At 38.2% G+C, this 17,629-nt stretch overlaps 1 protein-coding gene across 2 annotated transcripts in view; it reads left to right on the plus strand.

The window, feature by feature from the left end:
• The window catches only part of SEMA3C (semaphorin 3C), a 128,314-nt gene that overhangs the window by 72,018 nt on the left and 38,667 nt on the right, over positions 1-17,629 (plus strand). For both annotated transcript variants that reach the window (XM_054812630.1, XM_054812631.1), the window contains exons 3-7: positions 815-975; positions 3,409-3,471; positions 8,325-8,444; positions 12,166-12,256; positions 16,130-16,249. In XM_054812630.1, coding sequence (XP_054668605.1) covers positions 815-975; positions 3,409-3,471; positions 8,325-8,444; positions 12,166-12,256; positions 16,130-16,249 — 555 coding nt within the window. The remainder of the gene's footprint in view (positions 1-814; positions 976-3,408; positions 3,472-8,324; positions 8,445-12,165; positions 12,257-16,129; positions 16,250-17,629) is intronic.

Here is a 17,629-nt window from a genome sequence, read left to right on the forward strand (position 1 = left end):
GAAATATCCTTTCTGTTATTACTGAAAAGAAAAATAATCTGGGTGGGGGTCAAAATATATTGGCAAAGCAAAGACAGGAAGGCTGAGCTTTCTCAAGGGCAGTAAGGAATACTTATATTGCAGATGCTTGTGCTATTCCTGTAACAGGCCTGATCCTGCGTTACTGAGATCAAAGGACATTTTTCTCGTCACTTCGTTGAAGAAAGTTTTATGTGGAAAAAAAAAAGAGCTAGTTCTGCAGTTTTGATAGTTTGATCCCAATCCCATAAACAAACAACTGAATAAATGGACAAATTTAGGCTTGACTGAATACATATTTTTTTTCTTTTAAATAAACCATGCATGGTGATGAAAAAAATTTGACCTTGAAAATCATAAAACCCTATTCTTAGTGAAGCCGCCTATTAGAAAAAGAAAGTAAACCGTTCTTAGGTATTTTTCATTGATCTTGTGGATTTTCTGCTGTCATAAACTTCAAAATGTATTGAACACATTGATTAATTTAATATATGATCTTCCTTAAAAGCCAAAGCTGTAAATAATCATATCCATTAAAATAAGAATTAATTAGATGAGTGAATAACAGCAATGCCTGATTTTCATGAGATATATCTAGCTATTTAATGTATTAAAAAATTGCATTCAAACTGGGAAAGGGATATTTGTTTTAACTCAACCACTACATTATTACCAAGTGTCTGATGAGGGTTTTTTTTCTCTTATTGACCTCACTTGTGTTCAAAGAAAGAAATGCAGTTGTGAAGCGAGAAAGGCAACCGAACCACTTACTAACTTGTTGTCTTTACCATTTCAGAGCTGCAAGAAACTAAGACCTCTGAATATCACAGAATATCCCACAGTCCCCTGGATTACAGGATATTATTAATGGATGAAGATCAGGATCGAATCTACGTGGGCAGCAAAGATCATATTCTGTCTTTGAATATTAATAATATAAGCCAGGACCCTCTCAGTGTAAGTCCAAGATTTTGTGAATCCAAGGTTGCTTTACTGCATGCCTTTCTTTTTAAGACAAAAAATGTGTATTTCATTATTTTGCAGCAGGCAGAAGTCCAGGCCCGCACTTTATTTGTTAGTCCTTGGTTTATATGTAAGGCAAGATGAAGAAGCTATTAGCATGGCTGCTCCTCAAACACTGTTTAAAAGCTGACCTGTTTACTCGTTTTGAAGTGACATTCAGCATGGCTTGGCCTCATAAGGAAGATTTGTATGGGTTGATGGTTTCCACTCCTCTCCAATATTTAAGATAATTTAGAGATGCACTTTTAAAAGAAGCCTGTAAGGAAGAATGAGATACATGCTATCGTTTTCAGGCCATGGGGAAAAAAACAAGAGGGACAGAGTTGCCTTTAACCTTCAACTATACTTATTTTTGTTTTGTGTTCTGAAGCCTAGTCACTGAACTGTTTTCCAATCTTTCGTTATGTCTCTGTTAGCCCTCGCCCTTCAGTTGGGTAGCTGAGACACCTCTTGTTTGGGGTTTTTTGGACACTATGACCGCATCTGCCTCTTGACACCGCCTCTTTTCTGGCTGCTTCTTTCACTTACCAAGATGCCATTTTCTAAGAACTCTCTGTGTCCCACCTCCCCAAACTGTAATAGGCAGCCTGTATATGAAAATAATCAAATTATCAACTGTTTAAACCACTTTCACAGATTCCTCTCCTCTCCAGAGCCAGTTCACATCCAGCTTCTCTGCTTTTAAAATAGGTGGCCTGCAGAAGTACTTGTGTGCCCAGAAGCCTGACTGTTAAGATATTACCTCTCCACAGACTTTGCCTTGCCTATCTTTAGATTATCACAGCTATATCAGTACCTTAAGTGTACCGTAAAGACTTTGTTCTACCAAATTCGTCTGATCCTTTAATCTATGGGCTTTATTACTGTACCTCAGGAGTACTGAGGGGCAGAGATCTCCAGCTTGCAGCAGTGAAGTTAAATGGCTTCCTTAAGAGGCAAGGCTTTTAATGTGTCAGGAGAGAGAGAGAGGCCCCGCTGGAGGGTGATTAAGCGCAGTTAAATTAGGCTTTGCTCTGAATCACCCTCTGGACATGCCTGTCTACCTGAATTGATTGTGCAGGGAGTCCGGGGAGGCTGACTCTAACTTACACATTTAAATTAAATGCCTCTCATGATGGCGTGAACGCACCCTTCCTCCTCCTAATGGCACAGAAATCTTCCTTTGAAATGGGGCTGCCTTCTCCGGTCTGAAATAGCTTGTGTGACCTTTTTGTTAATTCCCATCTCACCAGGGATCCGGCCACCCTTGTCTGGGAGCTGCTGTGCTCCCGCACGGCACACTCCAGCCTTCCCTTAGCAGGTCAGGTTTAATCCTCTGCGGAGGTCGGTTCTGTGGCATGGAATACACTCTGCAGTATAAAGCTGTGAGGCCTAGCAACAGGCTATTTAGGCCTGGAAAAACAAGAAGTAAAAAAAAAAATCATCAAAAAGTACAAACACACAAAAATTTTCTGGCATCGAATGTGATCACCCAGTATTAGGCTCAGAATTAATCTCTGCAATTCCACACGTTCCTTTGGTTGTTTATTTATTTTCATAACAGATTCACTTTGCTAATCTTATGCCTCTATAGAAACCCTGTATACATATGCATACATACCTACATCTCTCTGCATATATATATGTGTGTGTGTGTATATGTATATACACACACAGAGATCTTTTAATGCTATTATTTATGTTATCTTGAGGCTAAATATTATCAGGCTCTGTCACCTACTAAAATTCTAGGGAGAGATTTCTAATGGATGTCTTTTCTATTTCAAAATCAAAATAAATAATGGAAGAAGCTCAAAATCTTTCGAGTATAGATCAGATAGATAAACACTCAGAAATGGAGGTGTTTGTCGGAAAACTGTCTGTAATGCAATATATCTTGGAAAGAAATCAAGAAATCAGCCTGAAATCTTAAAATTTTAAGCAAGTTTTATCATAATCTGCCCAAACCTTTGCTGTTAAAACTGAAAAATTGTTACAAGAACCCTTCTTGCAATATTTAAGTCTTCTGGTTTCTAGTGTGAATAATTGCTAGAAGTTCAGTAAAAGTAAAGATGGACAGTAATTTAAGGAATAATGAAGAAAAAATTCTCTTATTTAAAAGAAAGAAGTCTAAATAAATTGATTAACTTGTCTTAAAAATGTGTAATAAACTTAATTGACATCAGCCAAAGACCTGGGCCTTTATTTTGTTTACTGCATGCTAAGACAGAAATTTGTTTTCATTTATCAATGAAAATCCTTTTTTCCTTACAATCAAGGTGTAAAAGATATCAAAATATTAACTTATCAGTGTAAGTTAGGCAGTGAAATTTTGTGCTTAAATTATGCAATATATACATTACTTAAAAGATACTTCTTTCCTTACAGATTTTCTGGCCAGCGTCAGCAAACAAGGTTGAAGAGTGCAAAATGGCTGGCAAAGATCCTACGGTAAGTTATAATCCACATGCACATGCACACGCATACACAAATTACATACTTGGCAATAAAGTAAGAGCACCTTGAGTGCAGCCAAAACAAAATGAAAGTGTTTGGTTTGCTTTTTAAATGCTCTGCAGGCCAAACGAGAAAGTGAAATTATGAAAAAACAGGCTATCTAAACAAAATGCACCTTCAGACTTTGACAGATTGAAAACGATACATATTGTCCACTTCCTCGCCTTTTTTTCCTCTTCCTAGTCAAATTAGGTAAGAGTACTTTTCCAGTTATGTCCTGGGGGTGATGCTGAACAGTCTGCTGGGCTGTTGTTCGGGGTGGGGAAGTGCTCTGGCTGTCTGCTCACCCCCCGAGCAGACTCTACAGGCAGGTGGTACCCACCGTCCGCAGCCTGAAGACCCCAGACTCAGGGACACCCCAAACACCTCTTTTCCATCGCTTTCATAAGAGGTAGAGACCATCTCTGGAGTCACAGGAAACACAGACCCTGGAGAGGCTCTGTTGAGACATTTTGCACCACAGCTGATTGCTCTCCCATCTAAATGCAGACCCTTTCCAAAGGACCTAAATCAGCTGGTAATTCCCACTCTTTATCAACAATAGATGGAAATGAGCTTTTTTGAAAGTGGTACAATACAGCAGATCCTGTCTTTGGCAGAGTTGTGTATTAACATGGTTATCTTCCTAAAGTAATTTGAACAGTCTGTATATGCCTAGATTTTATTCTCAGAAGACACCTGATTTGTTAAAAAGAAAGAGCAGAAAGTCACATTTCAATTTTATTCAGCTACCTTTTGACTTTTACTGGTTTAGCAGCACCTAACGGTCTTTATCCTCATTTTCTTTTTAGCTCTTTGGATATAGCTGTTTTCTAACTGATATTTTAGTATTAGAATTCAGATTCTAATCTGAGCTGGAAAATGCCAGTTTCTCACTACTAAATTTATAAGAAAAATCAATGAAATTTTGCTTATATTTTGATTTGAGAAAAAAAACCTATTGAAATTAGAAGCCTTCACATGAGGTATAATCATCTTTGGAACATACTCCTCAGCATATATCTAGGATCATAATTAATGATGTGATTGAAGGACATAAGCAGGTGTATATAAATATAATTTTTAATTTCAGAAACAATAGGATTAATGCAAAAGTCCACTGAATTTAGTATAAAAACTGTTATTTATTTCAAAGGTCTCTGTATCATGCCTTATATTTCTATTATCTTTAGCTACATGCACGTTTTGTATTGTTAACTAAGCCTACAGATGACATGCAATTCAGTTATTGCAACGTTAACAATAATTCACCTGAGTCCATTTTGTAAGAAAAATATGTGTGGGCTTTATTTTGAAAAAAAAAAAAAAAAAAATATATATATATTTTGCAAATGCTGATAAATGTAAGGAAACCAGAAGGTTGGCCTACCGGAATGTTGCTGTAATATTGCTCTTTCAAAACTGTGGAGAGTAACTCACTATATTGCTGCAGAGCAACAGAATGAGACTTTATGAATAACTATATTGTGGTCGGTATGGCAGCTTATCTGCTTTTTATCTGCATTCCTGATAGGTATGGTAGTGAAAACCTAATATTTTTCCTACTGATTGTCCTATGTTTCTACACATTTCTACATTGTTCTCTTTACTGCAGTGTGCAGTAAATTCTACAGCTAGTAGCCTGTTAAGTTTCACTAAATGTGAGAATAAAACATACAGTTTTATTAATGGTGTTTAATGTTGACCCTAGTTACAGACTATGTTGACTGCATCATCAACCTGTGATAGACTGGTTAAGGAATTTTCTTTTCTTTGAAATACAGAAGTTCATTAGTCTCAGTCATGTTTCCAAGATATGACGACACTCTTCTAGGGTAAAAATAGGAAAAACGTGGATGATACTCTAAACAGAAAGCAGTATGCAAAACATATGATCTGTGGGGCAAAAAACTAAGACACCACTAAGTACTGGACTCTCCAGAGAACTTTTAGTCTTGGATGTTTAGTAGTGAGACTTCCCTAGCTTTTAATCATATTGAAGTACCCAAATGTTGCTGCATTAGTGGACAGATTTCTGGACAGAACTTCTGTTTTTACAACAGTTTAATTGTGGGTACAGCTAATATCCTATAACGTAATTAAGAATTTCCATGTGCATCAACTTTAACTGATTTTTTTTTAATCCCAGCTGTCCATTGCAGAAGAAAAATTAAGTTCCAAAAATAGAAGTTTACATTAAGTTTCTTAGTATTTGTCCTCAAGAGTTTAAAAGAGGAAAAAAAAAGGTACTGAAGAGCAGCTGCTGCTCCGACTAAAATCAATGATGTGTCTTATTGAAAGCTCACTGAAATAATGAGAAAGAGAACCCAATGCTAAATCACTGTTTGCAGCTTAAAATTTGTAGTTCGATTTTAATCGCAGTCCTGTGAGTTTCATTCCTGATAATAATGGGAGAAGCAGAGAATGCATTCAGAAGAATTAAGAGTTTCAAATGGAAAAAAAAAAAAGGAGGGGGTGTGTGAATGTGTGCTAATGTTTGGCCTATCAGAGAATTGTGATTATCCCAAGGTAAAAGAGCGATAGACTTGGAGCAGCCAGTACAGGACTTTATGCAATCAGCAAATTATTTTCCAAGGATATTCGGGGAGAGTTCATTTGCCCTACCGTTAGACAAACATTGGTGTTTGAATTTGCCATCTTTGGCTGCCTTTTTCTTTACTGAAAAGAAATTGTCACCTCTAAATAGTATGTTCACCAGGCAAACTTGATTGTTTACATTAGTATGACATCTATTTCTCTGCGTTTACTCGGGCATAGGTGTCTGACTTTCAGATGTCTGCAGTAAGACAATTCCCCAGACGCTGTTACTGAGTGAGCTTTGGTATCAGCTCCAAGAGAAGCACCAGTAGTGTGTGAATAGCTCGAGCTTTGCCACCGTCTTTGACAAACATCCATCCTAAAGATGACTATTTCATGTCACCTCAGACCACACTGATTTAAAAGGACAAAGTACTCCAATACCAAGGAAAGAGAAATAAACTAAAGCATAGGCGCTCTTGAATGGCAGTCTTACAGAATATATTCTGAAATAACAATTTCTTGCTTTGTTGGGTTGCGAAGCCACAGTACAGTACCCAGATTAATAACATAGCAAATTGCAAATCCTGTTCAGTGGTTCAACACTGGAGAGGTGGGCAAAGGCTCAGAGAAGACCATAAAATGGTCTTCAGCATTAAAATATGAAAATGTTGGTATTGAGCCAGCTTGTGTTACTTGTCTGTAAATCATCAGTGAAGACACGGTATGTGTCAGACGGTTACCGCAGAAGGCTGTCCTCAAAGAAAAGAGCTGTTTGTCTAACCACCCCTATGTTCTTGCCACAGACACTTTGGAAAGCGCATGGCACGGTACTGAAGCAGAGTAGCAAGTGTCACATACCAGAACTGTTCATGTAGACATTGTTTCCTGGTCCTGACCTCTGAAGACTTTCATTCTGAGATTTCTCAGCATGTAATCCTTTATCTAGGAATCTTCTAGAAAAAATTTCCACAAACAGCAAGAGGAGAAAGCACCAGTTTACACTCTGGCATATATAAGCTAGTGGTCTACCCTCACCTGTCCTTCCTCCCTTTCCACAGCTATAATGCAGACTGGTACTACTGCTGAGAAAAACCTGCCTTTGACAGCAAGACATTACTAAAGCCATCTTGGAGCCAAACTGAGATAGCTAGATATGAGAAAATGGAAACATTTAGGAATAGCCCTCAGCTTTAGGGAAACAATATATTTTGACTGGGTTAAAAGATTTTTCTGATATTGCTAGAGCTAATACTTAACTGAGGACACGCAGTGTTCCCTGTAGAGAAATTCCTCCTATGAACTACCTACAAGTATGCACTAGTTTTCAGATGTTGTAGTACGGTACTGCTGAACCAAAAATGTGAATGCCTTTAAATATAAATATACTGTGCAGTCTGCTGGACAAGGATTAACTCCACTGATTCTCATGAAGATGACTGATGACACAGTTTCCAATCCTGTGCTCACAAAACACATGCAATTCGCGCTGTCTTTGGTGAAAGTTTGGATGATTGAATATGAAGGCAGTTCTGGGATCTCAGTAAGAAAAATATTCAGAAAAAAAAAATCTATTTTCAACCTAAAGTGCATTAACAGTTGATCATAGTCAAAAAAGGAAAGAGCAAGAGAAGAAAGGGGTGTGCTGGAAAGAGAAAGCTGTAAATCCAATGGTGTGAAACTGTGGCGCTTAACATTCTGGTTTAATTTTCATGCTGATTTAAAGATGTTACCATTGATCTTCAATATGAAGCAACGATTTACTGCAAACTTGTGTGTTATTCAGACTTTTAATGTTTTGGAAAAAAAATTGTTTACACAAATAATGGGATCTGAGATTTGGGCTTAATTTAGTTTTTAATTGTCTGCAGCTATAATGAAAAAATGGGTGGGGGGAAGAGACTGTTTTGGAGGCATCCTTAAGGAAACTCCATAAGGTTATTTCTTGCTTTCCTGAAGAGGCCCTTCTTCTTCTTGTGCAAAGTATAGAGAAGTCTGTGGATGAAAATTAGATTGCTGTGTGGGAACGAGGAAGTCACATGCACAACTCTGTAACTGCTCTGTAGTGTCCTATCGATGCCCAGTTCCCAGACTAGGCAAAATGGTGTGAAAAGAAAACAGAAGTCTACAGCTGTTCAAATCCAGAGAGTACCAAAGTCAGTAGCTGTTTTCATGATACTACTAAAAAACCCCGTGTATGTTATCTAGAGTTCCCAACATCTAATAACATTTGCTAATGTGAAATTATTTTTTTTCTGTATTCCCTGTAGCATGGCTGTGGAAATTTTGTGCGTGTGATACAGTCGTACAATCGCACACACCTGTATGTCTGCGGCAGCGGCGCCTTCAGCCCCGTGTGTGTGTATGTCAACAGAGGGCGCAGGTCCGAGGTAAGTCCCATTTCATTTTTCCACTCAGTTCGTGGTGAATCTTACTCGTGTGACGCAAAACTCGAAATTCTGAAAATGCTAAAATCAATGACCCAAATAGGTTCCTTCACCCATGTTAAACAGAAAAAAACCAAAGATCCATAGCTTTCAGACCTGTTACCAGCAAGAAGCAAAGCCATGCCTCAAATGTGATATTTGTCCAAAGTTCCACAACCATATCAAACGCTGGGCTACGTTTGATACTACTTTTTATTTGACATTGTCTGGTGAATTCATTCCTACTATTTGTTGGAAAAATTGCCAGGAAATACTTGAAAGGAAATAGCCAGTTAGATAAAAAGTAAAATATGCAGTCCTCTTTTTATAACTTCCATGTGTTATTGATTCCTGGGAGAAGCCCTCAGTGGGCTAACTATTCAGGTATGTGAAGGTTTGCTGGCCTTCACGTTAATACCCACTAGATGCAATGCCAGTACCAGTAACTTTCATCTACTGCACAAGTTTTGCCCCAGTAGGTTCTGCTGGGATGAAGTTGGTTATGTTTCCTCATCACTGTGGGATCTTCCGGACTGTAAATCTTATTTTCTCTAGGTAGATCTGTAGTTTTTCTATATTCAATTTCACTGTATATTTTCAATATACGAAGTACCAGATGTTTCGTAAGTATACTGTCCAAGTTTCCTGATTTGAAAGTGAAATGTTTGTTTATGTGCAAATGTAATAGGTAATAAATTAAGCAACCAGAAGGAGAAAGAAAAGCGCTTAACCGAGACACAGCACCTCAGTAGCTTTTGAGTCAGATTCATGTCTGCAGGCAGAGAGGTGTGCAGTGTATTTTCCTGTGCGATGTGGAAGCAGATGTGTCGGGAAGGAAGATCAGAGCGTGCTACCTGGAGTTTTGCCATGTGAGGGCAGCTTTGAAAGCTGGGCTGGCTCCTAGGGAAAAGACTGGGAAATTCATCACTGATTTCATTGGGAGTGGGATGGGAATTCTGGCCAAGACACAAGACTGCTGAAGGGGTTGCCAGGGAGGTGATAAATCATTGTTTCTTCAGGTAGATTTTCATGGGATGATCTCAGTGACTTTTGGTAGATCCCTACCTGGCTCGAGCCTCCTTGACGGAGTATGTAGTCTGAATCACTGCACCTTCAGTCCTAATGAATTATCTAAAAGTAGAGGTTCGTAGGCCTGGATTTAAAAGCACAAGCAATCAGAGCTGAATAAGTAAATCCATCCTTCTGGTTAACGGAGTCTGCATTAACTTATTTTGATGTATTTTGAAACCGAGGTCAGCTTTCCTCAGCATTATCCTATTTCTTGACAAATTATTTAAAACATGGAAAGTGATCGCATTTGTTTCTAATTAATGCAATATTCCTTTATCAGCTTAAGTAGTAGTACCATAGCCCAGAGAACTCTGAATCTCATTATTTTAGATTTTTTGTAAATGAGGTTGGGGGTTGGAGGGGGAGATCGGGAGATGACATCTTCAGATGATGCAAGAACGCTGAATTTCTTAAGTTAAAAATAAAGATACATGTCTTGGAAGAGCAGAACTGAATTCACTTAGCCTGTCTGTATAGCTACATGCCTATGATCAATTGATTAAATAAACTGCTGTTTCAGACGTCTGGAGTCTGTCAGACACTTGACTGTAGGCATCGCATGCTCAAAGCCATTACTGTACAGGCCAACAATAGCATAACAGTTTAAAACCAAGCATTTCCTTCTGAACTCATTGCATATATCAGTGCATGACTAATTAATAGAGCAGAATGCAGAACTATGTGGTGCTGATGGGACTAGTTAGAACTCATTTTTTTCCCTTTTATCATTTCACTTTTAATTTAGTGTGCAGTTTTCAATGCACAGAAGGCTGGTTTTGCACGTGAAAAACAGATATTTTAGAAAGCACATCTGGTTTTCTCTAGAAGCTACAAAGCCTGACAGTAAGAGTTGTATCCAACAATCATAAGAACTGGGCCTGTTGTGCTCTTTTGTCTCCAGGATTCCACATAATCTCACAAAAAAGGTGGTTTTATTGATGAAGCAGAATGTTGCCCTTTTCTCTGAGGCAGAGGTTAAAAAATAATTAATTTTCTTGCTTGGCACACTTGATAGTTTGGTCTTTGGTAATGACTCTCTTAGTCACCCAAATATATTCTAATTTCAAAGTAAATGCAAACAGAAGGAAATGTAATCACTATGTGAATTAATTACAGACTAAAAGGTAGTTTAATATATATGAAAATCAAGTGTAATCCTGGAGCTAGTTTAATAGTGCAGTAATAGGCATTTTGAATTGGTAAATAGTGGTATAGTATAGTAAGTATGGATTAACATCAAGCTGCATATTAATCTAGAAGTAAAACAACAACAACAAAAACCAAGATCATATTAGAAACTCCATACTTATGTTTTAACATTGTTTAGAGAGCTTATTACTGAAACAATAGATAAGATCTCTGTAATTAAATTAGGCAAAACAGAAGAGGGGGGAAAAGAGGTAGGGGCTAATGATATGAAAACTTCCTGCTGTAGCTGAGCATTTCAGGTTAGTGGAGTCTCCGATTCGCTGTGGCCAAATGGCTGCTCAGGGATCTGTGTGGCATCCGCATTCCCCTGTGATTTACATTAATTGTTAAAGGGAATATAAAGACTTGCTGCCCTTAGTCAAATAACTAATACGTTAGCATCTACATCCCGGAAGCCTTTCTTTGGAATTTTTGTCAGCTACCTTTTTCTTTTGAAACAGAAATGTTTTAAGTTTGGGTGTTTTTTTCCTTGCAATTGTGCCTTTTGGCCTTTTATTAAAGATTAGAAGTTTGTTCAAGTAGGCTAGGAATAAGTTGTTTGGTATACAATGGTATGTGAGTCGATGTGCTATGGATCAATGTCCCTGCCATTACTGACTGCAGTTTTTAAGGAACGGGCTTGGACCCAAGTCCCTTCTTGCTCAGCACACTGTGCTTTTCAGTATTGCTGGGAGCCAAGAAGTGAAGAGGTGCGCTGAGATGGGTGAATTTTCTAAAGATATTCAGACTGTTTGTATTTCAAGCTGCAGTCCAGGTTGCTACTACTTTGTCAAAGGTATTTCCTATTTGTAAATCACATAAAATATAGACAATTACCTGTACCAAGATTCCTAAACAGCAAAAAATTTCCAAAAGATTTCAGGCTATGGCAAGAAATATTGATAAATTATCTACCACTATAGAATTGGAGCTGTACACATAATCCAAGAGATGGTATTGAAGAAAATAAATATTATTTAGGGGATTTTTGGAGGTCTGATAGCTCAGTAAAGAGCAAATGATTCATACATTTTTATTTAATATGTATTATTGTTCTAGTAGCTTTATTATAAAGTCCTAGACTAGTATAAATATCACCATGTATTCAGCAAATAAATGATAAATAATTTCAAAAACACAGAAGTAATCTCCACAGATGTTATTGCAGAGATCAGTCAACTTCTCCAAAGCACAACTGAGCTAGAGGGAAAAATTCTTGAATTTATAACAAGAGTCTTGAAAATAACTGGGTACCAATGTCTAAAAAGATGATGAAATTCTGAATAGGAAAGCTAAACTGCTGATAGTACAGCAAAAGTGCCCAGCAGTGCTGAGCATTGTTAATGCTGGAAACAGCCAAGCATAAAAATCACTTTGTGTCTGCTGGTTTCTGAAATGAGAAGTGACACACGAATCTACGTTGCAGGAACAAATCTTCAAGATTGACTCCAAGTGTGAATCAGGAAAGGGACGCTGCTCTTTCAACCCCAATGTGAACACAGTGTCTGTTATGATCAGTAAGTAAAGTTACTCCAAGTTGCTGAGGTCTAAACCTGTATGGTCACGCGTGGTGTGGATTGACGGGATGCCTGAAATGAGCTGGATGCAGAATTCAGCCTCCAAGGAGCAGTACTTTGTGTCTGGTTGACAGGCACGAGGGTTGGGTCCATCCGTGTTTCAAGGTTTACGTGAACCTGAAGGTGGGTGTACAAATGAAATGCAGAAATAAGTTGTTGAAAGGGAGAGAGAGAGAGAGAAACAGAAAACAAAAAGTTGTCCCTTTTCCAGCTTACACATTTTTTCCCAGGGTTAGTTTCAACTTTACATTACCCTGTCTAGCATTTTATGTTTGAACAATTTCTGACCTTGTTCATCCTAGACAGCGCTTGTGTCTCGTTTAATTATTTGTAAAACCTCGGAGTACCCAGGGAAAGAAAGCCTGAAGACTTTAGTTACTTTGAATTTCATTTTTGTTGTCATCTCTGCTGTAGAGCCCACCAGCTATTGCAAGACTCTTCATTCTTCAATTGGCTTTATACCCAAGCAATTTTACAATTTTCTTCCATTTGAACGGCCAGGAAGTGATACAACTGACACACCTCAAATATTCACATGAATTGGTGGCAACTGTACTCAGTGACTGTGAGATATACCCCATACAAAGAATTACTGCAGTGCCTATTGCACACCTAACTGAAAACTCAAAGGGGGCATATGCTTTGTGCAACCTAAGTCATGAGTAAAAGAATTTTATTTATTTTTCCCATCCAGGAGACACATTATATATACTAGGTGTAACCCAACCTTTCACGTTGGCAGCATGTTCACAGACTTCTAGTGCCACAGCCTCGGTTTTTCAACATGTGCCTACTCCTTGCTATATTTTTGGCTATGAAGGGAGCAGCAGTTGCACAGATTTTTTAGGCTTTCTGAGCAAATAAAATTTAGTGCACACACGTACTGTGTATTTCACCCAAGGTTTACAAGGGAACAATGTGCAGTGTTTCTGCCATTCAGCTTCCACTGAAATCAATGGCAATTACATATTATGCCAGATATTTCCTCTAAAATTTGAGTCTCATGGAGCTTAAGGGAAATGTCATATAGTCTATCCTATATGGCCTGTCCAAAATATAAATAAACTTTTTTTTTTTTTTAATTCCTAATTGCAAATACATTTAGTACAGAGGATAAGTAGTTTCATTCACAGAGGTAGCACCTTTAGAAGACAGGTAAATGCAATGTAAATACCTCTCCAAACCTTGGCTGCACTTCTGTCTTTATCTCCTCAGTGATCTATGGTCAGTGTTTACAGACACTCACTGTGTAAAGAAAATGTTTGTTCAAAATCAGTGATGGATTAATCCACTGCTACTCATTGCTGTTCTGGCATTATTAAGTGAATCAACCGGCATTTAAAAATAAAGTTTCCTTTCCTTGTTCCTTCTGGATTTTATGAAACAGCATTGAAGTACATAGTTTCTGAATTACTGTATATACAGTAAGCTGATTTTTTTTTCTACAATCGATCTATGGCAGCTTTGTTCATCTTAGAAGACTTTATGTTATCTTCCTTGATCTCACAGTTATGTGACTGAAGAGACCTTCCCTAGTGTTTGACTAATCTTTCATGACATAATTCATCTACAAAGTTTAAATTATTCCACAAAGGTCACATTATTTTTCAAAAGAGTCCCACAGGTTGACTTTTATACTTTCTGCCTGTTAATACAAAGTCCAGTCACTTAAAAAAAATTAAGCTTGAATGAATTTAACTTCAATATCCATGCCGGAAAAGGGAAAATTTTGTAAATCACAGCTTGAGTTAAAATGCAAGCACTGAGCCCTTGTACTGGACCCTCCTTTGAGCATTCTTCTGCGGGAGAAATTCCTTCCTCTCACTTCAGAAGATGGGAAATACTGCCAGACTGGGTAACTCTTCCACAACAAAAGAACCATTTTTAAATATAGCTGCAATTTCTTGACAATTTTGGGCATCACCAGCCTAGAATACAGCAGGAAAGCTGATTCACCCTTCACAGGAAAGTGCTGCTGTAAAAACAAATTTGAACTTGGTACAATTTGCCATTGTACAAAGACACTTTTGCATCGAAGCAATGAAAAAATGTCCTTTGAAGAAGCTTGGCATAACTAGTGTGCAGGATGCATGTCTCTCTCCCCACCAAGACTCGGAGATATTTATAAAAGCAGACATACCTCATCAATTCAGTAATTCTCCCCAGTAACAAAAAGAAGTAGTGTCAACTAGTTGTGCTGTGCAGACCAAGCACTGTGTGGAATTTAAGAATTTAACCAAAAGGAAGTGGAGCTCTCGGATATCAACTGAAACATGATTAGCAAGCAGACACTAGGAATGCTTAAGACATAACTAATAGTGTTGATATGTAATAGGATTAAAATTACTATTTTAAAGTGTGTGTGTATGTGTGCATGCATAGGACTATGCGTAACATTTAGTGAGAACCATAAGTCTGATCTCCTTTGGCCAATTTATTTCATAAGAATAAAGCTCTGATGGATTGAGGCAATGAGGCAAATATACAAAATCAGTTATAAATCAGTATAGATCTAACATCATTCTGTCAATACATGCTTAGGAAGTAAATGCTTCACAAACATGCAGCGAACGCCTTGTTTAAATCCCGTTTATGAATCTTGTCATCGCCGGGAGAGACGAGAGCACAAGAGTGGCTGCTGGCTGCTCTGCGGGGGTTCAGTTCAGGCTCTAGCCAGCAGCAGAAAAACAAAATCTCCAGAGTTTTAATTCTCTCATGAGCCAATAATCTTCCATATTGATGCCCACATACGCACGCGCACAGCATAAAAATAGCCTCAAGCACTTCTGAACCAGTGACTCTTGCCAGCTTGACCACACTCTCTGGGTAGTCCAGGAATTCAGACAAAAACATCAATCAGAGGACCCAGCTGTACTGGAATGTATTCAGCCACCACTCCCACTCTGAGAGTTAGAGTTTATTTTAGCTACTGTTTTCTACTCTGGGGTTTCATTGTCATTAGTCAGTGGAAATTGCTTGGTTATTCACGGACTAGAAAATGATAGTATATGTAATTAGAATTATAATTATATATACGTATATTTATGCACACGCACAGACTCACACAAACACAGATATACGTCCTGACTGATGGACTGAGTTTTCAGCCCTGCACAGGGAGCGGAAGTTCATAGTTGTGTTAATGTAAGAGTTGCGTGTCTAATTCTGTTTAAGCATACTGACCCTATACTTAGAATCAAGTACATAAAAGGGGACAATTGCTGCTCCGTATTACTCTGCATAAAGTTCAATAATATGATTGTCTGGCCTCTGCAATACTGAAGTCAGCTTGAGGATGCCTGGGGCAGCCCTGACAATGCTGTTGGTAAAAACTGGCACCGATCCATTGACTGCAACAGATGTTGTGCCAGTTTACACCAGCAATAAATTCAGCCCAGTCATTTTGTCTACTACCGTAACAAAAACAAGCTTTTTGAAGTACGTACTTAAAAAATTGAACGTGATTCTTTTTGATAACTCTAGCCTGATTTTCCAGTGATCCTTAGCAGTGAAAGTTGAGCATCTAAACTTCATATCAAAGAATGGTTCACCACTTATGCAGTTCTGCTGTTGCATTTAATTATGCAGTTCCCTAAAGTCTTTAAGAAAAATCTGATGATTCGCATGCATTCTAGATTGTATCTCTGTAAATCAGAGGGAAACCCCATTCCCATGACCCAATATTTATCTGTATAAACTCCTGTGTAAATAAAGAGCTGACGAGTTTAAAATAAAAATAGATCAGTAAATACAAATTTCCCAGAAGCCATAACAACGCATTTGCTTTTTCCCCTCCATTTCAATTCTTTGCAGATGAAGAGCTTTTTTCAGGAATGTATATTGATTTCATGGGGACGGATGCGGCCATTTTTCGGAGTCTGACCAGGAGGAATGCAGTGCGAACCGACCAGCACAACTCCAAGTGGCTGAGTGGTGAGATGCCTTTGTTTTACCAGAGCTTTTAAAGGGTTTCACAGATTCTGCTTTGGTTTAGTTTGGGTTTTTTAGGGGGGGGTGGGGGGGGAAGCTTGTCTTTTAAAGAGCTTTTCTCTGAATTTAATTCATGAAGTTGAACCATGAAGAAATGTGTGTAAATATGTATTGCAGACAATGCACAGATATAAAGAGTTCAATGCATGAGCCGACCTCTTAGGCCACCCCACCTGATGGCCTTTGTTGCATTAAGACTGAACCAAACTACTCCAGGGAGAGTGTATGAAAACCTTTCAAACGGCAAGTGGTCAGACAATCTGACTTCTAGGGAAGTGGCTTCTCCACCTCTAGCGCGTCAGACATTGCCGTAAATTAGAGTGCATGATTCCAAGTTTTCTTCTAATGAATTACCAACTTTAGTTAATTCAGGCTGATCCACCTCTGTACAGAAGATTCACCACCACCTCCATACAGAAGATTCACCACCACTTGCATTCAAAATGTGTGCAGAAGAGAGTCCTATTATCAGAGAAGTCAATGACAATTATTGCCATTTATTTCAGTGGTAAGAAATTGATTATCAAAACACAGTAGGAAAACTAATTTCTGAGTGCCTTAACTCTTGCCTTCACTGAAACAAATGTGAAAATTCTCCCTGACTTTACTGATAAGAAGACTCCTTCTAATTAATCTATTTTGAATTAAAATGGTGGTCAACCCTCTGAGCAGAGACAGATGTCAAAGGTTATAGAGCAAATAACATAGCAGTTCCAATTTAAAAAAGCCTTCAGGTATGTTGAAGTAAAGTTACGGTGCTTTTGTCTTGACTGTTTGTATGGTGACTCTTGTTACTCCTGTGCGGCTGGGACTACAGTGAAATCGCAGGATTGCAATCGGAATAAACTCAATCCACTATGGGAAACTCTGTCTGTTTTCTACATTTTTCTTTTGTTTGGTATACATTCTTACATGTATCTGCACATCCTGAAGTGTGCACTCTAAAGTGAATTAGGGAAAGAGAACCATTAAAATGCCTAATTTCTGGAAAAATCTACCTGTTACATATGCTCAGAACAGTTACCTGACAAGCACAACTTATTTCCATGTTCTTTTAGTGCCGGTCATGACACATTATATTAATTGAGAATGGGCTCTTGTGAATAGAAAAATGCTGCAGTCTAAAGTGAGTTTTCTGTCAGAGATCCAACCTTCGTATCGGATTGTTTCGAGATTTGCACTGGATTTCAACTGATCAAACAATCTTGCCGGATGATTGAAAAGATATAGCCTTCATGCAGGAAGAGGGTCCGCTTCTTCCTTCAGACAAAGGAGAAGGTCTTCTGAGGACCCCTCCACTGTCCCTTATGTGCTTTCTGTTAA

Source organism: Grus americana, chromosome 1 (assembly GCF_028858705.1).
Source record: "Grus americana isolate bGruAme1 chromosome 1, bGruAme1.mat, whole genome shotgun sequence".
NCBI classification, from domain to species: domain Eukaryota; kingdom Metazoa; phylum Chordata; class Aves; order Gruiformes; family Gruidae; genus Grus; species Grus americana.